This window comes from Micropterus salmoides, unplaced genomic scaffold (genome assembly GCF_014851395.1).
Source record: "Micropterus salmoides isolate LMB-PRFRI ecotype aquatic unplaced genomic scaffold, ASM1485139v1 Ms_hic_scaffold_9, whole genome shotgun sequence".
Taxonomy (NCBI): Eukaryota; Metazoa; Chordata; class Actinopteri; order Centrarchiformes; family Centrarchidae; genus Micropterus; species Micropterus salmoides.
The window spans coordinates 27,014,161-27,035,793 of NW_024044681.1; the positions used below are offsets into that span (position 1 = coordinate 27,014,161).

Sequence of the window (21,633 nt, forward strand, 5' to 3'; positions counted from 1 at the left end):
AAAAGTTGAATCATAGAATTGAAACCATTATACTGCTATTTTGTCATCCAAACTTTTATTGAAATTTAGTTTATTGGTGGTCTTCATCATTTGTATGCAAACTGCGTAGAGCAATTCCCATATGACTGTCTAGTTCCCCAAGGGCATCCTTATTCTGACTGTCCAAACTGACCTTTAAATACCATCTGAGCACAAAGTGGTCAAATGATATTTAACAGTCATGTCTCATAGATGGAGTGTCACAGTAAGGAACATTTTTTCTTTTATTAATATAAAGAACTTTATGAGCCAGTTAAGTGATTTTCTTAAGGTAAAAAATTTTTACTACCTTTAAGGCTCCAAAATATCCCCCTGGTCAGAATGCAAATGGTAAATCTCACATAAATTAATTTCAATATTACTGTTTGGCTTTTAATAGCAGCAAAATGGTTCAGTTCATCCACAGCTTGCCACTTTGATTGTACAAATGCAATGTGTTGAAGTTGAGCAGCTATGATAGTGAATCAAGGGTTTAATCTGTAGACCTGTACGACCACGACCGCCTTCCGCTAGACGTGGTCTCGTAAAGAGACCATAAAGCAGGAAAGATGGCAACTCTCTCTACATTCACCTTCCCAGCTCAGTAGAGTAGAAGTGACCTGAGAGGAGGAATTAGGTGCATTTAAGTTGTTCCAGTGTATCTCTCTTGTAGGCTAAATCAGGCATATATTTCTCAGAGGGTTTTGTAGGCACATTTATCAACCTCCTCAGAGTTACTGTGTAGTCATAGCCCAGCAGGATGTACATATAGGATTTGTGTTGGTGTGGGTGTTAATGTTGTTTGAGGTCAGCCTCAGAGTGCCAGTTTAAAAAAGTCTTAACGGTGGTCTTTACCTCCCCCAGGACAAGACAAGTGCACTAAGCCTGAGCAACGTGGCAGGAGTCTTCTATATTCTGGTTGGGGGGCTTGGCCTGGCTATGACTGTGGCTTTGATAGAGTTCTGCTATAAGTCACGGCAAGAAACTAAAAAACTGAAGCTGGCAAAGAATTCCCAAAACTTTAAGCCAGCCCCTCCGGCAAACACCCAGAATTTTGCCACGTACCGTGAAGGCTACAACGTGTACGGGACAGAGAGTGTTAAAATCTAGAGGGTACGTCTTTTGTTGTTGCTTCCATGCTGTGTAAGTGTAAACATAAAGTAAAACACAATACAGGAATTTACTGGAATATTTAAGTTTTTATTAACTTTAAGTTAATTCAACCCAAACGTTCTATTGTTTATTTTACTTGTGTGTGTTTTATTTAATGATTTTATGCTGTAGTGGCAGCTGAATATTTTAGTTACTTCATTTGATCCTTATCCTTTGCACATCTCTTGGCTTTGCAGAGGTGAAACGTGTCGATTCCCGCTGGAGCGTCTGGATGGAAACAGCCACTCTGTGTGACCCCGACACCCTGAGGCTGGCATCCTGGAGGCCACAGCCTTCTTTGTCATCAGCTTGGACCCAAGCCTACAAGTCAACAAGTCAACAAGTGCTCATTATGGGTTGTGAGGCCTGTCACACTAACAGAGGGCAATGACGCAACAGGACCTTTGCTTCTGGAAACATGAGATTTGCCTCTTGTAGTGCCTTATGGAGCATTTTGGCGTCATTGCAATGCAATTCAAATTTAATTCACTTGAAAAAAATAATGTGGAACTACGGCAGAACATTGCTTCAAATGACAATTAGATGAACTGTTGTTCAGTTGTTTTCTATTTTGAAGAAGAAAAAAAAAAAGCCATGATTTGCAATCAGAACATCCTGGAGTACTTATTAAGTCATTTGAATCTTTTACAGACATATTTTTGTGGTGAAATCTTCAGTTGGATAAATGTTATATTTAGTGAAGTAAAGTAAATTTCTTGTTTTACTATAAGACTATTTTTAGTTTCATGATATTTAGGACAAGCATCAATCAATAGGGTAAGCATCAATTAAACTGACAACGTTGTACCCCAGTTTTTACTCAATAATATGAAACTAGTGGTCATCTGAAAACGCTTAGGTGGTGTTATTTTCAAAGCCTGTTGGACATCATATACAACTGACTGCATTCACTTAGATGCATCTTTTCAATCAACCATGTAAGACTGCATTTGTTTCTACTGCCACTATTTTGAAACAAGACATTTTATTTATTTATTTTTTAAATGAGGTCCGCTTTTAATCACTTAGTGCCATATTGTTGAAATCAAACGCATTATAAATCCATAGGGACTAGGAGAGGGACCCCTTTTTATGTATCAGCATATTCAAACGGTTTAACTGAGCTTATGGTTTACACTTTGTACACACTTAGAAGCTGTTCTCATGTAAATGCAGTATCTGCAGCTGTGAATCTCTACATTTTTGGTAAATGATAACACACCATAGCTTCTTTGGTTGTGATAAGCTTTCTGTGTCTATGCATTATGCAGAAGGTGAGCTGGTAAGCTGTACATTGAGGAAAGAGCTACAAATGAAACATGTGTCTGTTTGTATAAGTGAACGTTTTTATAAACTAAAGAAAAAAACAACAACCTACAAACGCTACAAACCATGTACGCCTACATTTGTTTAGTATATCAGACTTTCTCATCCTTTTTCTCCCCAGATAAAGTGCATGTGAATTTGGTGATAGTTTGACCAAAATGCAACTCGAAATGGAACCCTGGCTTAGTTAGTGTCCGATAACGACATTTGATCCAGTTTGGTTTTAGTTTTTCCAGGTCATTTGTAATGGTACCTCAGCCATGTGAGTTGCATGTATGGACACAATGAACCTCTGTGGGGAGGTCATGTACAAAGGATTTTATTACATTTCCTTAATAAAAGCAGGTTTATATTCATCTTTTTGATGTCCATCTTTTTTACATGTAAAAAGAACAATCACCAAATGTTGGATAATTTTTACCCGTGACAAAAAAAAAAAGAAAAAGAAAAAAAAAATCTATGGTCAATCAGAAGAATGAGTCTTATTACAGAGTTTAACAGACAACCAGGATATTTCTCTTCCCAATCATCTTGAGTCATGTTAGTATGGAAACCCATTTGTGCCAAGAAAAGAAAAAAAAAAAAGGTCTACATGATGAAGGCAAAATTAATTATGGTTAATCTAAATTAATTTACTAAGCCAAAAATGATTCCCATCATGAAACACTGACATTTTTAATCCCGTGGACAATTTTCCTCTGAGTAAATTTAATGCTGCCAGGGGATGTGCAGTTTCATTTATGAATAAATAATTTCTGATTCAGAATACAGCAACTCCAATATCCTGCCAAGAGCAGATGATGTCTTTTTTAAAGTTGAATTCACTTTTCTGGACATGTTGAAGGTCTGAGGGTAACCATGTTTTTTACGTGTCATTTTATGTCACTATGATCTATACAATAACCATCTGCACTTAAATACCATAGTGTTGCCATTAATAAAATGATTGAAATAATTTAAAACATGGTCAGTAGTATCAAGTTATGTTCAAGTATAATTTCGTTAGAAATGTAACCATCAGATCTGGTTTGTAATTCTGAGTTACCAGTGTGCAATATCATTCAAATTAGAGACTGCAGATGGAAGGGACACCTGCTGCCTTCAGAGAATTTCCTTCATATAGATAAATTTTCTTTTCTGTACCTGGCATCAATGGGTTTCATATTTTAGGGGGTAAAGGGGGATTTTATTTTAAGCATGTACTTTGTGCACTTTATTCTACACTACATTCTAAAAGGTCCAATAATTTCCTAGTCATTTTCTGGTACATTTGGTACAAATTGCTGGAAAAATCAGAGTCATTTGCATTTAGATGGTTGTGCTGAATTCATAAACAGGTGTTGGAAGATCTGCTAATATACCTTTATGACTGACAAAGGAAAAATGTATTACAGGTTACATTCGCCACATTTGCTAAGTTAAATGCTTGTCAATAGACACATTTTACATTTGAATGCTTACACCGCTGATAGTAAGACTATAGGTTATGCAAGCAGTTCCTTGAAATTAACTGGTGCACATTATTCCAAACAATGATAACTAAATTAGTTTCTTTCAGAAATTTTCCTGACTTTACTGTTCCTTTTTGGAAACTTTTAAGAAACTGGGATCCATAAAATACATACATATTAAAATTAATCATATTAGGTTTGACATCAGGGAGGTGAAGAAAACCTGCTGTAGGAAGGACAGTTAATGACAAACTAAATTACCAGTCTTTTAATTCAACCATATTAAAAAGGTTCCAGTCAAGTGTCAAGCTAGGCCTATAAGACTCGTCACATAAATGTATTTCAGTGTTCTGGATCAGACTACACTACAAACTACATGACAACTGAGGGATGACACAATTTCTACCATCCTATATCTGAGGTACAGAGAGTAAAATTCAAACCCAGTTTCCACAGCTGCTGAATAACTTATGTGGATAATAAGCTTTCTGTTTGTGGAGAAGAAAAGAAACAAAAGGTAGAGACCATATCAAAGTGACACACTAGGAAAACGTATTTATTGTTTTTCTGTTTAAAAAAAAAAAAATAAAGCTTACACTCATTGAGTACAGCAGATAAAATCTCCAAAAGTCATTTTGAAACAGTTGTATTTGGAGTACAGAGTTTGAGAATTTGTGTGTGATTTTTTTTTTATTATTTTGTTTTTTTTACAATTCTACATTTGAATGAAGGTTGAAATGGCATTTTTTTTTTATAAATTATGTAAAAACCTGATTAACACAAAATCACAAAAGGACAGTAGGGGACATCAAAAAACAAAAGAAGAAATAACATGATGTGAATTTCATGTTACTCTCTTTATTATTGTACACAATATACAAACTGGTCCTATAATCATTTTCCTCACTTACGCCTACTGTCTTACTTGGATTAAAAGATAGAGATAAATAAATAAAATGTATCTAAGTATCTCAAAAAGGATATGAGGTAAGTGAGTATGGAAAGCATGTTAACTCCAATAAAACGAGCATAAAGCTAAGCCTGACAACATACAAAAAAACACATTTTCAAGCATGAGATTATTGAATCCATGACCAGATGAGATCATTTCATACAGTAACCACTTTACTAATTAGAACAACAACAATGTGATTAGAGCAGCACACTGTGCCCATATGAATAATAAAAAAGAAGAAAAGGTTTGCTGTATATTGAAATAGAAAAATAATGAGGTGATCTGTAAATTGAGATAACTACAGCTAACACTTGGAAGGTGGTGGTGGTGGTGGGGGGGGGTTTACAGCAAAACAACAGGCAGAAATGAGAGTACGAGTTACTAACGTAGCACAGGGGGAGTTTCAGATGTCTTGCAGATAAAGAAAAAACACAGCTTCTCCAGTTCTGCTGTGGAGCGGAGGCGAGAAAATATATGAAAAACTGCCCACAAAGATGTTGTATTGAGAGATGTTTACAAAGAAGTTGAAAGTGTCTTACCTTCAATGATTAGTGCACATTATCTGTGCTTGTCAGAGGATTTATGAGTATGATTGTTAAGGGAAATGGGAAATTAATCAAAGACTGAAATGCTGACAAGTACTTAAATTACTGACTGCCAAAAACAACGGTTTTGTCATAGCAGGTGAGCCTCCGAGCATCCAGGCCTCTTTTTCATTGTCTAACTGTGGGATTGTGACAGGTTGTAGATTCGGAGTCCCCAAAATATTGATATGAATGAGTCCCCCCTCCCCAATCACAGGAAATGACAAGAACTTCATCCACTCCCCTGAAGATTGCTAGTGTATAAGAGTGCATGCTTTAATGAGTTCCCAGTTAAAGAGCACATGATCAGTTTAGCTCGTGTCAGAGTGGGCTGAACACAGAATTAGCCTGCAGTTAAGAGCTAAAATGAGAAAAGTTGAATGGTTATTGGCTGAGGATTAGTGCACTAATTATGTTGACATGAAAATGGTTGGTATCTACAGTTATTGCATCTGAGTGTATTTGGTGACACATAACAGATATAAATGGAGGTAATTCTCTCATAGTGGACACAAATTGGAAACAAATTGAGTGCAGTGAGTGGCTGTAGTAAGCACATGTTAAAAGACTGGTGAACAGGAGCACAAATGTTTGCATCATTTTAAAACAAGCCAATTCATCCGTCAATGAGGGCCAAATGTGGCCCTGAGCAAAGGAGGTGCCTGGAGTTGATTTGGTGAAGCAGTGATGTTAAAAAAACTACAATTTTAGAAAGACTCCACACCTTTAAATACCAAAATATTCACACCTGACAGTACAAAATACGCCCATAATTATAATTTAGGTGGCACGTTTAAGGATATTGCTTTTTCTCTTCCTTTCCTCCGCTGCTTTCCCTCTTCTCTTTCTTTTCAGATTTCTCCTTATCGTGTCTGGACTCCTGTAGCACAAGAACACAAAGACGCATGAATTGAAACAGATCAGTAGGAATGGAAAGAAAGCTACGTGAATATTTAGCAAATAAATCTTTTATTGAGAAATTGAAATGCATACTGAAAAAGCTCCTTAGACGAGGGGCATTAACACTACAAGTTCATGAATTAAAAGATCATGTGCTCTAGAAACAGATCAGGAGAGAGTGAGACACTGGTGGAGGGGAGACGAGCTGAGGTGACCTTTTTGCCTCCAGAGGACGTTCGCTCAGGTTTCACAGACTCTGCCTTCTCTTTGCTGGACGATTTGGATCTTTTGCTCTTCTCTTTTTCAGCCGAAAGTGGGGAGTCACAGGTAGGACTTGTGCTCTTGCTGTTTTTGGAAGAATCTGGGAAGAGAAGATTTAGTTAGCGTGGGGTTTCATTTTTTGTTGCACTTTGTGCACTGTACTTTCTGGGGAAATGGCTACTTCAGATTTGTCAAGAACAAACGTACTGGTTCCATTCTCATCCTTTTTACGTTTGGTTTCTTGGCTCGCCTCGCGGTCATTGACAGCATGGTCCTAAAAGAGAAACAACACAAGAGAATTAATTTACTGAGAGTTGTTGGTCAAGCATTTACCAACAATAGCCTCCATTTGTGAAAACATTTAACCTATCCCTTGTTGCTACTCGTAGTCTCAACTAATGGACACTGGCAAACTTTAGATCAAAAGGTAAATACACTTATATTACACAATGATGACCTTTCCCAAACAATGTGACAAAGTGCAGCGCCTTGTTGAATACTGACTCTTTTCCTTTCTTTACGATCCTTTTCTTCCTTCTTCTCTTTGGATCGGCCTTGTGTGCTGTCTGTATCTTTCTTCTCCATCTCCCTCTCTCTGCTCTTGGACCGGGCTACTGAATTGTAGTTGACGTGGTGCTGCAAAGATAATTATATATGAACAGAACAAGACAAACAATAATATTTTAATGTTGTCAGGGGTGCCTTCACATGGAGTGTGGATACAAATAAATAACCCACATTAGTTACATAACAAGGGTGACTCTTAGTTACCCCATGATGATCTAATAATTTCAAAATATTGACTAGCAATCATATTTCTATTCGTATGCATTACTGAGATTTAAAATACTTGGAAAAACCACCGCATGTGAATCTGCCAAATACATTTCAAGCATATGAGCTGTTTTTCAAGGAAGGAAATGTCATCATCATGCACAGCTAATGGTGCTCAGACTGGGAGTTGGTTATGGTATTTGATTCATTACATCACATCTTAAAAAGGTACAGGAGTACCTCTTTAAAAAACACCTGACTCAGCTGTTTCCAATGCCAAAAAAGCCTTAAAGGACATGACACTTGCTGCAGATCCGTGTGTTCAAACCAATATGATTTAGCAATTATCACAACATGTATTAAGTAAAATCCATTGGTAACTAGCAGATTAGGGTTTGCTCCCAGTGAAATAGGTAACAGACCCCAAAACTGTAATTCTTGGCTCATGTTGAAATTAACTGGAAATATTCTCCATAATGTATTACAAAATACAGTGGGCAACACTTTAGTGTAAGTCTCCTTATCTAGCATTAATAAGCAGTATATAAACATTCAACACAATGTTTGACACACTATAATGTAGCTTATTATTGATGAATAATCACTATAACTCCTCCTGTTGTCAACAGAAGTGGAGGCCTGTGTATAAACAGATAATGAATATACAATATAGTCAAACACTGCTAAAGAACATAACATTTGTTTTCAGATTATATGTTATATGGGGGACTTAGAGTAAAGTGTTACCATAGAGGGCATATATAGTTGTTTTTGCAAAAGAGTTGATGTGGAAATAAGTGATGTATTACAATAAATATGGTCCTAAGCAGGTGCAGGCTGTTCAGTGAGTGGGATGTTTTCCATAATAAACAGAATGCATTCAGTGACACACAAAGACATTTTAGTCAAGTTTTTACCCTGACAGTTTTTACAGCATCCAACCTGCTAGGACTTCATATGTTATTGTCTTGTAATGCTGAATCACAGAGACAGTAATGTTGACACTGATTAACAGGATGAAGTGCAGAGTGCAGATGATACAAACATTTCCAATGAGAGGCAGCAATTCTAGCCCTGTGTCTACTAAATATTAGCTTGAGGTGGAGAATGCTGATGCTGAAATTATTATTTTAACATAATTTAGGTTAGTCGAGATTTATAACTTTTCTGTTCATTAATGTCAAAAAACCCGATTACATCCAATGTGAGTGAACATTGGGACAAACAAAACTTGAAGAGACCCACAGCTGTTTGGTGTTTATGCTACACCTTTCAGCATTTTTCAAATTGGGTCTAAATGGACTGTAATTATTTTTTCTGAATTTATCTTATCAAGTGACCAGTTAACTATAAGAATTGCCCAATATTTCTTAAAAGATTAAAATCAATAAAATAACTATGTGCTATGTGAAAGGGGATTCTTATATTGACAAACCAAGATTATCACCTGACTGTAACCTACTCAGTCCTACAGAGACTTTTGGCCTCTTAACTGATTGTTAAAGAAAGTCCTCTCTCATCAACCTAATTTCCATCTGCAGGAGGCAGCTGTTAGCTGCCTGACTGAACACTACCTGCCCAGCACAGAAAAGAAGACCTGGAGCGTCTTACAGCTAATGAGATATTTTTCTTGAAAATTCGTAAAAAAAAACAAAAAACTAAGCAGACACTGAATATTGTCTTATTTACTGTTTTTAGCTTGATCCGCTGCCTCCAAGTGGCCAGAATATACCAATTAATACACTGTTATGGATTTTATAAACATTGGTAACGCATGAATTACTACTACTTTCCTTATTATTAAGTGTGAGAATACAGAAAACACATATATGGAGAAAATCACAGACATCTAAAATGAGTTATTTTCTGTCAGCAGCTGTACACATTTTTGACACCTCAATGAGGAAAATACAATCAGAAAGGAGTCAGTTCAAACCTTGGATGTGGACTCCTTGGGTTCGTTGCTATTGTCCTGTAGGGATGAATGGAGATGACAGATGAGCTGGGAGGGGGTGGGGGGTTGGGAGGAGGTTGTCAGACAGCAGTAGAGTTGGAAGAAGGGGTGGGGGGTGGGGTGGGGGTGGGGGGGGTGGGGTGGGGAGACGGGGCTGGCCGGACCAACAGCATACTTCTCCCTTGACCTCTGACCTTCAAGGACTAAGGCTTTGACAAGGTTATTACATAGGAGAGTTCATAGGCTCAACATCTGGAATGCCAATACTAAAAATAAAAAACCCTGAGCATATATTAAATAACTAATAGTCATATAACTACAGACATGTCTGCAATTTCAGGCTGCATAATAGAAAAGTCCTACAGCGCTGCTGGTATTCAATACACCTAAAGTGCAAGTGCTGTAAATGTGTGTGTGTGCGCCTGTGTGTGTGCCTGTGTGTGTAAGACAAATCAATGAATTCTTATGTGCTTGACTGCATCCCTACATAGGTAACTGTTGCTGTCACTTACAGTTCAGGAATGGATAAGACACACGGAGCCTATTTCTCTGGTGGAAGGGTAAAATAAAGACCTATCACAAGCTTCCAGCGGTTTGGGCAACGCTGCAGACGATTCAGGCTTCGCCCACTCTTTCCCTCCCTCTCTCTCTTTGTAGGGCCCGGCTTATTTTCCTCTGCATTTTTGGCTGATTCAACACTGCGACATTCATTTTCTCCGCTGATCTTGGTTGCTGGTGGCTCTGATTTCCCATTGAATGCTTGCCAGGAGGTAGTAGAAGACGGTTGATGCTGATGACTGGTAGTTCTGGGGATAGCGCTGTAGGGGCCAGCAGGTCTCATTGGACGCGCGTCAGGTGACGTGAAGGCTGCATGCAGGCCGTTTCAACAAACGGAGATAGAAGGGACTCAGCCGCAGCAGAGAGGTTTGCTGGACATCATCCAACTCTGTGCTGGATCCGGGCACGTTGAGGGGAAAGTAAAATACTTTACATCACTTTAAACCAGGGAATCTTCTCAGCTCACAAAAAACACGGGGAAAATAATCTTGGGCACCAAGTAGTGAAACACTGCTCTTGGTGTTGCAAAAAAACAAACAAAAAAAAAACTTTCGCCATTGGAAAAGGTGAAAGCTCTTGATTTGGCAAGCCATTTTACTTCAGATGGTCATCAATTCTCAAAAGCAAAAATCCACAAGGAATATAGAAATGCTTAAAAAAAAAAAACTTTCTTCCCAAGGCACACTGACTGCTTTCATTATTATGAAAATAGATTAATATTTCAATATGAAAATACTCAATATATACAATATTCTCTTGGCTAAGTCCTTGAGGGTTTTTCTCCCAATTCTGCAAAATATTATGCTGATGTCCATGGAATGCTTTCCAACTCCCATGGATTTGGTTGAGATTTCCAGATGCCATGCCTGCATGTACGACAACTCCCCTTGGTGATCTTCAGGGCAGCTGGAATGTGCAACGGCAGGGAACGCTCCGGCAGATAGAGAAGAAACGGGCACAGCCTTCCTCAAGCCATACTAACCTTAACAGACGAGGAGTGGGATGGAGAAGAGTGACTGTCGAGCTTTCGTCTTTTGTGATCTGTAAAGACAAGAAGAAGGACATGTGTGTTTAATAGAGCTGAACAATCAGCCTTCAAGAACAAATTTTGTGAATCCATTCATTAGTGACAGGCATGCTACAAGGGGCGGGAAAATTCTTATTCCAACTTACTCCTTAAAATCTTAATTACAGTAATTTAATATTGTAAAACAAGAACAGGACAAAGTCTGATACAGACAGGGTATGTGATCTGACAGTGGAGTCCAACATTTCCATACAATTTAGGAGCTGTGTGGAGAAAACAGCAGCCTAACAGACAAACAGAAAGGCTCCTTACCCCTCTCAGATTCGGCTGACTCTGATCTGGGAACTGGTGACTTGAGGGACCCGGCCACAGCGCTCCTGTCTCCTTTCTCCTTGCTCTTGGTCTCCTTGATGGCGTCGCGCTCCCTGGACACCTCCACTGGCTCCCCATTGCCAGCTTTGGCCTTGTCGTCTTTGATGCTCTTCTCCTCGGCCTTTACTTTCTCCCTGTCTGCCTTGGGGGTCTTCTCCTTACCCTCACGTGCCACCCGCTCCTCCTTCCCCGCTCTCTCGTCTCTCTGCTTCTCCCGACGGTTCTCCACCTTTGTCTCAGGAGTGCTGCCCGGTGTCTTTTCCTTCTTCTCTTTTTTCTCCTTCCCGCTCTTCTCTTTGTCGTCCCGTTCTTTAGTGGCTTTGGTGCTGCAACAGGATGAATTTGTGTTTGCAATTTTCCTTTATTCAAAAATGTTTCACACAACATTCAGCTGATCCTAATACAATATTATATTCCTTCTGAGCTATTGTATCACACAACTTACAGACAATACCAACTAGAGGTGTAGCTGGACACAATGTCAAGTATGTGCAGTAAGTTTTGATGCATTTTGAAGCTTTGTTTGTGCTAAGAACTGCTGTGACACCAAGTTAAGACATACCTGTTGAGAGCACCGTTCCCGTTGCTGGTGGTCACTTTGGCCGCTGCACTGTTGGCTTTGTTCACTGGCTTGGTGGTCCCCTGAGATTTATCTTTGCCCCGATCTGCAAAAAAACAAACAGCAAAAATTGTATGAGCACAGGATTTATTAATTTTACTGACATGTATTTCAGGATCTGTAGCACCTGTTGGGTGTAAAACAAGTACCGACAGAAACATACAGTTTATACAGTATGCTGTTGCAAACTGAAGAGTTCAAAATGTTTAAGATTTATGACATTCACACTATTTTATTACTATTTATTTTTATATTTTTGTTGCTCTGATGCTTTTGGGGGGAAATAATATTGCAGATAAATGACAATTTATTTTTAATATTTATCAGATGTAATGAAACGACAAATCTGAAACAGAATGATTCAGCAGTGGTAAATGCAACACTAAGCTAGATCTGGTAGAACACAATGTACCTGGTTTCTTACTTGTGAACTAACATTCAGCACAGCTTTGCCATGTTTCTAATCACTCACCACCATCCTCTGACGTCCCCTCCTCTGTCTTGCTTGTGCTGGTGGCAGGCTTGCCTGTGCTGCCGGGGCCGTTCTGCTGACTGGCAGGGGTGGCACTGCGGGCTGGCTGCTCCTTGTGGTGAAACTCATTTTCAGGGACCATGTGCACCTTCTGGCTTTTCAACCGACCTGAATAACTGTAAGATGCATAAAAGGTTTGCACAAGGCAGAAACAAAACCTCAAAAGAACTTCTGAGTGTCACACGCTGTAGAAAATATATAACTTTCAGTCCGAGACTGAGGCAGATTTCTCTGCAATATTAACCCAGGCATACTCAGCTATAAATAATCTTGTAAATGAAATCAAGATCTCCTCTTCAGTACAAACAAGAAAATAGTTTGTCCCAGAATGTTTTCAGAAATCTGTGTTGTGTGCTGTTTAGCAGATGTGAATGACTGAATCTCAGGTTCTACCAATTTACAGTGGCCTGTAAATTACAGTCACTTGATACATGGGAGCCTTATTAATACTTCATTTTAATATGGCTACCATGTCCACTCTAGAGCTAAAAATATAATGCACTGGCCATCTTACAAAAAACATCCTGTCTAACCAATCCTTTCCATAACAAAGCTCAAACCTCTGCGTTACAGTCCTCATTTGCCACTCCTAGGTATCTAGGACTGGCAAGATGTTAAAATAAAACATGTATAGATTCAACAAATTAGATAACACACACTACTCTTTCTTCAGGGCCCAATCTCCCCATGTGTCTGTTTTATTACCACACTTCACATACTATATGTAAACTGTATGCTCCACAGAGAGCTGAACAGCACACAATGCTGTGTTACCCCATTGCTAAGGCATAGAGGTCTGGCCTCTTGTCCTTCTCCTCGAGGCAGATCTTGTGGACACGGCACTCAAGCGCTTGGCCCAGGTTCAGGACCTTGGGGTAGCAGGGCAGGATCTTGGTAAGCACGATGAGGATATTCCGGATGTGGGTGTAATCTCCCGTCTCCAGGCAGTGAACTGAAGCCTGGGTGGAGCAGAGACAGAGGACAGGGTCATAGATAAATGTACATCATCCACAAAGCTCTCACTGCCAGTTTCTAGAAAAGAAGAAAAATAATGCTCACTTTAGTCAGCATGTAGTGCCATTTGTGCACCACATGCCTGAAGTTCTCATAATCAAGTTGATCTGCTTTGTTCCCTCCATCGAAGCCTGTGGCTCTGAAAATGGTCAGGAAGCCAGGGTAATTGACGCACTCCTATGAACACAAAATAAGAAGAAACAGATAAATTCCAGACTCATCTTACATCAGAAAACGCTACAAATAAATCGAAGTGACAGGTGTGGAGAACAGGTAGAACTGGACACCTTTTCATAGACCACACGGTCGCTGTGCCAACGCGTCACCGTCTCCAGCATGCAGCAGAGGAAGCGTCCGTAGCGGTGAGACTCGTTCTCTGTACAGCTGGCCACAGTGTAAATGATAGCAGAGAACACCTGCAGAGTGACACAATGTAGTGCTTAAACAAAGCATAATGTTAAAAAATGAGATGAACATGGAAACAGCTACAAAGTCTGCTTACATTTTGCCAGATGGTAAATCAAAGCTATGACACTCAGAATCTCAGAGATTCACTTAATTGTAGTCTGTCTGACAGACAGGGCAGCAGTTATTAAATGTCCCTTTCAAGCTTTAATCTGATGGTGCACTTCAGTGGTTGCTGAACCACTCAGTGGAGTTTTGATACATTTATTATTTTTGTGTTACTGTAATGGATATTTCTACTACTTCTGTTCTGCTGACTGGACAAAATTGGGCCTTCATTAATCACTTTGTTAATGTCTTTTTTATTTTCTTCTAAAGCACTTTGTAGTTTTAAAAAAGAGACTGCTGCAAAAATGTAGTTTAATTAATCATCATCGTCATTGTAAGTGTATGAGGGTCCCATTATGTATGCAAGTATGTATTGTCCTACCCTGTCATAGCACAGGAGGGTGCAGAAGTTGGGCGTCTTCTGCTGGTGGACCAGCTCAACAAAGCGGGCACAGTAAACGGCGTCGATGGAAGAGAAGATGCAGCGAGGGAACAGACAGAGTTGCAGGAACTTTGTTATGGTCTCGTTCTTTGTGGATTCTGTCAGTGAGCATCAAAAGTTGTATTAGTAACAGGGACCCCTTCACTACATTAACAGACGTACTGTGTCTAAATGGAGTTAAAATTGATTGTCTTTGATAGTTAGATGCATGAACACTGCACTGTTACGTATGTTAGCCATCTGTTATAAAATTCTGAAAGATTCCATTCATGTAGTTGCTCTATGTTTATTTGGGAGGAAACAAATACTCGCTTTGGCTGAACGCAAGTCTATAAATGCACTTGAGTTTATAAAGATCAATTACATTCAAGGAGACTTTTTCTTATCTCAACAGTAGTCGCAGCATTGTGGAAGGGTGTACGTATGCAGAGAAAGATGCATCTATTCTGTCATTGACATGAACATTAGGGCACTTACTGGCCAACAACCAGTTGTCCTTCTCCAGTTTGAGACGGTGTAGAACCCTTTGGACGTGCTCCAGCTGCTTCTTCTCCTCTTCCTGCAGTTTTTCCTGCAGGGCAGTGCAGCGTTCCTTCTCCTTCTTTTTCTTATTCAAGGGCTAAATTGGGAGAAACCACAAGAATATTCCCACCATAAATACACACAACACTGACAATGACCTTGAATTGAATTGCAAAATAAAGAAGCATAAATAGAAAACTGAAAAAATATATCGTATGTACAATATATATAATATTATTAAATCTATAGCTATAAGCGTTGCATTGCACGGCTTTTTGTGTAAAATAAATGTAGAGGGAGTCTACTGCTGCAATTATTGTAATGCACATTACACAAACGCTTCAGTTAATTTAAAAAAAGTAAAAACAGTCATGAGTGATATTATGTAATGAGGGCTGTGGACCAACTACTCACTATCTCTGGGTTCTCCTCGATGGCCTTGATCTGGGCCTTGAGCTTGTTGACCTCACGGTCGTAGGCAGCATGTGGAACGGCCAGGTCGTACATTGTGAGGGACCAGAAGGTGGCGTAGAACTGAGGGCGGAGGTCGTCCCAGACCCTGGCTGGATGGAGGGACATCACAGCCTCATGCACCGGTGTCATCACCTGTTCACAGGCTGCCACGTACTTGTGTACCTTCTGCTGCTGCCGGTTGCCTTTCTCTGCTTTCTTCAGCTCATCATATTTAGACTGCGAAGAGAAAGCATTACGTAAGGACTCCATTTCTCTGTTCTGGTTACAGAATGGGGCTCTATTTTGCACCGATCTCTGACCATCTCCGGTGGAACTTTTGTATTCTAATTGGTGTCCATTTTTGTTGATAATAAAAATGTTGGTAAAAGTTCAAGCTTTCTTATCTGGCCCAAGTCTTGAATTTTTTTTGAACAACACATTTTTTCCAAATAAATAAAAGTTTTGTTGGTTCAACAATGGTTGGGGCAACTCATCGACACTTAACGTATGTCTGCACGTCGGAGAGAAGTGCTGCGGCCAGTCAAAGCAGGGATTCCCCCAGATAACAAGCTGCAGCTAGAAAACCTCATCCTTGTGCGCGAACACTTAAAGCAAAAGCATCCCGGAGCACTTTGTCAAGACAGGCAGATCCTGTTTACTTTTTGTCTCCACACAAGCATTAGGATTAGGGATGCACGATTTGGAGAAAAAGTAATTTGCGATTATTGTGGACAATACTGCGTTTTGTGATATTATGGAACTGATGGTACTATGAGTCTACTTGTTTGATTTTCAAGGAAAATGCACAAGATACTGACATTTCCCCACTTGAACAAAGTTAAACAAACATAAGAAGAAATACAGTTTTTCAGTCCACAAATACTGATTTTGCCACACTGTAAAAAGATCATCACACAAAAAAACCCCCTCTACTGTGACTGCTGGCATGTGGGACTTGTAGTTTTTCAACCAGGAACGCCTTTACAATACACCAGCAGCACCAACACAAACCACGCCACACTATGTAACAATATTACTGAACAATATTTATAACAATAACTTTAGTAAAACAGAACAAGGGGAGCGTGTTGCTCTCAGGAGAAGGTGGCTAGAAGCAGCACATTTAGACACAGTGGTATCCTTGGTCTGGCTAAATCTACATTAGTCCACTACCTGGAGGAAGAACTAGTGTAAAAGAGTGCATTAATATATTATAACATTAAATAAAAAGTGTACTGTTGATACACTTTGTATATTGTTAGTATGATGTTGATATATTACTATATGTATTATCATTTCATATAATATAGGCTACTATTTGACCACTAGTTGAATATTGAAACCAGTTACAGTAGTTTTCATTTCTGTAGGTTGTTTTTATTCATTTAATCCCCAAGAAAAAGGCTCTACATTGGTCTGTAACTTTTTAATGGTGAACATGTTTCTGTTGGTAGTAGTCACTTAAAATTGATTTTCTAAATGTTTCTTCATCGTCCTCATGTTAAAACTAATGCCTGCACCGCTGCGGTCATGATAACATAACGTTACACCATGTGTCATCTAATATTTCCTCTTTACTGTAATGGCCAAGTATACAGTCTGTAAATCTCTATGAGATATATATATATATATATATATATAATATAATAATATGGCTGCATATTACTCCTAAGATGAAATACATCTGTGTCATAACCATTTTATGTTTTAAGTGGTTACCATTCAGTGTGTAATTAATCTGTGTCACAGCAATCCTTTTGAATTTGAGGTCCAGTAGTTTTCTCATCCATCAGGATATGCTTGCATAAAATACTGAAATACTAATGAGACTGTATATTTTTGATAAAATAATTGTTAGAAAAATAATCCTACAGTGCAGCAATACTTTGAAGACCAGTGTTTTGAAGTACAATAGTTTCAGTGATTAGTTATTTATACAAATAGCATAGATAGATTTTATAAAAACGCCAAAATGCAGTTATAGAGAGGCTATAGCAAAGTACTGACATACCAACATCATTCTCTTGCACTTCACAAAATTACAAAACCGTGTTGTAAAGGAATCAACCATCAGATAATCTGCCTTTCATGAAACTTTCACCACGCATACATTTTACAAATGTTTTTAATTTTTTCACCCAAAGACCTTAAGGCACTTGAAACTACTGCACCTTGCTCCATTTTAGGTGGAGTCAGAAGTTAAAATTGAGCCAAGTCAACCAATATGCACTTGAAATTTTAAAGCAAAGAATAACAGGGAAAATGGCAGAATGGTGTAAACACATCACACAACTCTACAGGACAAAAATGTATGCTCTCAATAACAGAAACGTGACCTGCTCTGACAGTAGTCCACTCACCAAAATCTGATGGGCGTACATTGGCCGAGATAGGAAGAAGGCAGCATCATGTGGAGTGTGGAACTGGTTACAAAGGATGTCAATGGAGGGAACCCGCTTGATGTAGTCCTCTGTGCTTAGGTTGGAGGCCAGAAAGCCACCAAACTGAACCAATGTGTCATGGCACTGCAGTACAGATAACAGTGTCAGAAAACAAAAACCAGGTGTTTATTTATCTTGTTCTGAGGTGTGAAGAATGTTTGCAGGGATTGTTTACTTCACTGCTAATCGATTAGAATAATAATTCTGACAGGGTGCATACCTGATCATAGAGGTGGCCAACAAGTTTGAGGTGTTTCTCTCCACCCTCTAAGAAAACCACACCATTTCGTTGCTGGGCCATGAGCAGACACAGTGGCAAAGCCAATTCGTGGTCCAGCAGCACATCCTTCAGACGTTGTGATGACTTCTTAGTGTTCCTGATCTGGCCAAAGTAGCCACCCTGTTGACAAAGTCACATCCATATTGACAATAACACGTTTTCGGGGGCAGGACACCACTCCAGGTATTCACAGAGATCTTGCTCAAGAGACCGCCTCAGGGAATGTTATCTTTACTTTAGTCCATATACCTCAGCTTTGAGTTGCTCCCCTCCGGTCATGGCCTCCAACTGCTCTGAGGTCATCTCATCTGTGATCTCGATGCCAGCCATTTTCTGCACCACCTCTTTCAGGATCAACAGGTCAAAACTGCATGGATAGGAGGGACGTGTCAAGCAAAGCAGTCACATTTAAGAATTAATGTAGAGTGAAACGTCAAAACCTCCTTCTAATAATTTTAGGACACTGTTTTGTCAATGTGTTAGCCTTATTTTATCTGTGACATTCATGGCAGTGTGAATAAACTGCTTGTCCAAACCAATGACTATTATATTAAGACCAATTCTCAGCATATCCTGCAAACCAGTCATCCTGTTATTGGTCACTGGGAGCTACTTACCTCTTCCCTGCTTTTAGCTGATTGGTGACATACTGCAGAAGGCCAGCCAACTCAATTGGGTATTTTCTGAACACGGCTCCACACAGACTTGCGAGGCCTTGGATGACAAGAGCAGCAGGTGTGTGTTAGATAATCATAAGAACATCAGACAGGTTCTATCCTTTAGCCATGCAAACGAATGATATCACTGCTATACAATAACAGGCCAGTTAACTGTGAAGCCACATACTCTGAAGCCATGAGGAGATGGTAGTGTCGTCATGCTTCATCTTCTCCTTCTCGGGATTGGCCAGAGCCTCAATGATGCAATCTGAAGACAGAGTTAAGTGGAACGGCGTAGCAAACGGGAAAGAAGCCCCCTTTAGCGCCCGTGTCCACCAAAGCCTTTTTTTTCAGCTGAAAACACCACCTGCTATTCTGAAAACACCTAGCTGGGAGCACTAGGGTGCTTTTTGGAGACGCAGTGTTTTTTCGAGATGCTGTGGTTGCTATGATACATAATTTCCGTGGAGGTGATGTGTTGCAAGTAGGGTAGCCTACTTAATTTTAGTGAATGTAACAATGTCACCACAAAGTATGTAGGCCTACTTGCTCTGGCCTTTGGCATGAAGAGAAAGCTGAAACATGAGGGCACAGACGTGTACGTGGGTTCATGAGATTTTGTGGGAGAGGAAACACTTCGGCGAGTAGGCACATCGTTTCGTTCAAGATCGGCTGTGTTCTGTTTGTCCCGCTCCTCCTCTACTGTGATTGGACAGATGAGTAAAAAGTGACAGTGACGAGTGCAGCGTTTTTCCCCAAAGTTGAACATTTTTCAACTCTCGGCGACCGGAAAAAAACTTTCAGCGCCCAGAGCAGAAAAGACGCTCAGTGCCACGTCACGTTGCTAGCGTTTTTAATCAGCTCGTAAAAACGTGCTGCTCCCATTGGAATAAATTGAAAAAAGACGCTGCCGTCAGAAAAAAAAAACGCTTTTCTAGACACGGGCCTTACACTTACATCCCGCTGTCTCCAACATCAAACTCTCACACACACACACACACACGAAACAGTGTAGGATACAGGCCAGGACATCATAGTTGAGGGATGTGAGGTATTTCAAGGAATCCACCACTGGAACGATGAGGTTGTCGTACCATTGGATCTGAGACAGCATCTGATATGAAAGGACAGAGGAGGGGATATAATGTCACCAACTATAAAGGATATACATTATGGCACCTCTTTACCTTCACTGAGTGGCCAAACAAATCTGCTGAAGCGGGGTATATTTACATCCACAGATCAGGGGAGTGAATGCAATTACAAAAGGGAGTCGTGTTTGAAAATACTGATGAAGTAGGTGGCAGAGATGTATAAAAATGTTGACCAATGTACACACACATCCTCCCATTACTGCATGTGCAAAGATTCTTTACATTAAACAATGTTCATTTTCACATCTTCCATTTTGTAATAGCATTTTATATAGAACAAATACAAAAACACAGTGGAAGACGTGACATGGACATTAAGAACACTGTTACAGATGAAGAGCATGCTTCAATCATGCTCAACTGTAAAGGTGTCAGGATCTATTATTGTACAATACTTTCCAGAAGTTAAAAGTGTTTCAACTGTTTATTCACATTTTATGCCAATAGACGAAGAACATAAATGTTATGTTATGAGATTGCAAATGCAAAAGACCATGTACCCAGTATTGTGTATCATACCAAATATACAAAGTGATTGTCTGTCAGCGCAGCAGGAACACAGCCACAATTTTGTGAATTTTTACAAAGTATCATTTAATTTGATTCATGAATGCATGCTGTGTAGGCAGAGCTCTAGGTGCAAGCAATTCCAAAAGCAGACACTATTGTGAGGGCCAAAAAAACATAACTAGTATACAGAGTAAGGAAGGTGCTGCAAGCTGTAGAAAATTGTTGATTTTTTGGAATTCATTTTCTTTGTAGTTTGTTGACATCATTCAGAATGAGACTAAAGTAAAATAAAATAATCACAGCAAAATATACATACATAATCAAAGAGGATGGTGGGATTGCTATGGCTCAGCTTGCCAATCTGCCTTCCAGATTGTTTCACATTCTCTTTGGTCAACCGCCTGGGGAGTGAAGACAGGAAACAGCAGATTAAAAACACAAGGCGATGCAAAGAGAGCTGTAGGCAAAGACTGTCACTTCTGTAAGCTTCACAGGCACTGGAAAACGCTCTTATGCTCTTATGCTTGTCATCTTAAGATAAACGTAGAATCATCGTTTTCTTCAATAGCAGAACAGTGTTAGAATAATTACTTGACCAGCTCAAAAACACAGTATTCCAAGTCCCATTTTTAATTCTTGTGCATGTTCAACTGTCCTTTCAATATGGCTTAACTTGGGATGGCTGGTGAAAAACAACACATTAACACATCTCTCGATGTTTTTACTATCCAATCTAGCCAATTCTACGTTGGATGTGAGGGACATTTTTATTAAATTAGCAAATTATTTGCATTTTGATAGATTAACCTAATTGGCCTTGATGTCCTGACAGTAGTGAACTGTGGTGTGTTCAAAGCTGAATTTATTGTCCAAAGTGTTTCATTATCTGAAACTCACAGACACACATGACAGTAAGGTTATGTGGCGACGCACAATTCAGTGAAAACAGAGCCGTAGGTTTCTATACTGACAAACTGCATATAGACTAAATTTGATTTAGGAAGGGCTCCCCATTCAGTCAAGGTTTGCTAAGTAATGCAACAGTCTGCAGAAGAGAACAGGACCGAATTAGCTGGGGAAAAAAAAATAATAGCCACACATTTAAAATATCCACATACACATAACGGGAAACACGCAGCCTACAAGGACACAAGTACTGACC

At 39.4% G+C, this 21,633-nt stretch overlaps 2 protein-coding genes across 6 annotated transcripts in view; one reads left to right on the plus strand and one right to left on the minus strand.

Annotated features, from left to right (window-relative positions):
* The window catches only part of gria3a (glutamate receptor, ionotropic, AMPA 3a), a 72,810-nt gene extending 69,958 nt beyond the window's left edge, over positions 1–2,852 (plus strand). For 2 of the 3 annotated variants that reach the window (XM_038709341.1, XM_038709342.1), the window contains exons 15-16: positions 883–1,131; positions 1,368–2,852. In XM_038709341.1, the coding sequence (XP_038565269.1) occupies positions 883–1,128 (246 nt within the window). In that variant the 3' untranslated portion in view covers positions 1,129–1,131; positions 1,368–2,852. Of the gene's footprint in view, positions 1–882; positions 1,132–1,367 lie in introns of those variants that run through there. The other variant, XR_005443132.1, reaches the window with a different exon arrangement.
* Positions 2,853–4,476: 1,624 nt separating this feature from the next.
* The window catches only part of thoc2 (THO complex 2), a 29,731-nt gene continuing 12,574 nt past the window's right edge, over positions 4,477–21,633 (minus strand). Inside the window, exons 16-39 of one of the 3 annotated variants that reach the window (XM_038707620.1) lie at positions 20,788–20,872; positions 19,828–19,921; positions 18,995–19,075; positions 18,766–18,862; positions 18,398–18,515; positions 18,089–18,268; positions 17,788–17,952; positions 15,389–15,664; positions 14,930–15,071; positions 14,393–14,550; positions 13,785–13,913; positions 13,543–13,674; positions 13,258–13,442; positions 12,424–12,599; positions 11,895–11,997; positions 11,273–11,658; positions 10,916–10,974; positions 9,358–9,393; positions 7,152–7,283; positions 6,855–6,921; positions 6,602–6,747; positions 6,290–6,366; positions 5,442–5,488; positions 4,477–5,348 (exon numbers count right to left, since the gene is read on the minus strand). In XM_038707620.1, the coding sequence (XP_038563548.1) occupies positions 5,461–5,488; positions 6,290–6,366; positions 6,602–6,747; positions 6,855–6,921; positions 7,152–7,283; positions 9,358–9,393; positions 10,916–10,974; positions 11,273–11,658; positions 11,895–11,997; positions 12,424–12,599; positions 13,258–13,442; positions 13,543–13,674; positions 13,785–13,913; positions 14,393–14,550; positions 14,930–15,071; positions 15,389–15,664; positions 17,788–17,952; positions 18,089–18,268; positions 18,398–18,515; positions 18,766–18,862; positions 18,995–19,075; positions 19,828–19,921; positions 20,788–20,872 (3,052 nt within the window). In that variant the 3' untranslated portion in view covers positions 4,477–5,348; positions 5,442–5,460. Of the gene's footprint in view, positions 6,367–6,601; positions 6,748–6,854; positions 6,922–7,151; positions 7,284–9,357; positions 9,394–10,915; positions 10,975–11,272; positions 11,659–11,894; positions 11,998–12,423; positions 12,600–13,257; positions 13,443–13,542; positions 13,675–13,784; positions 13,914–14,392; positions 14,551–14,929; positions 15,072–15,388; positions 15,665–17,787; positions 17,953–18,088; positions 18,269–18,397; positions 18,516–18,765; positions 18,863–18,994; positions 19,076–19,827; positions 19,922–20,787; positions 20,873–21,633 lie in introns of all 3 variants that reach the window. The other 2 variants (XM_038707619.1, XM_038707621.1) reach the window with 2 other exon arrangements.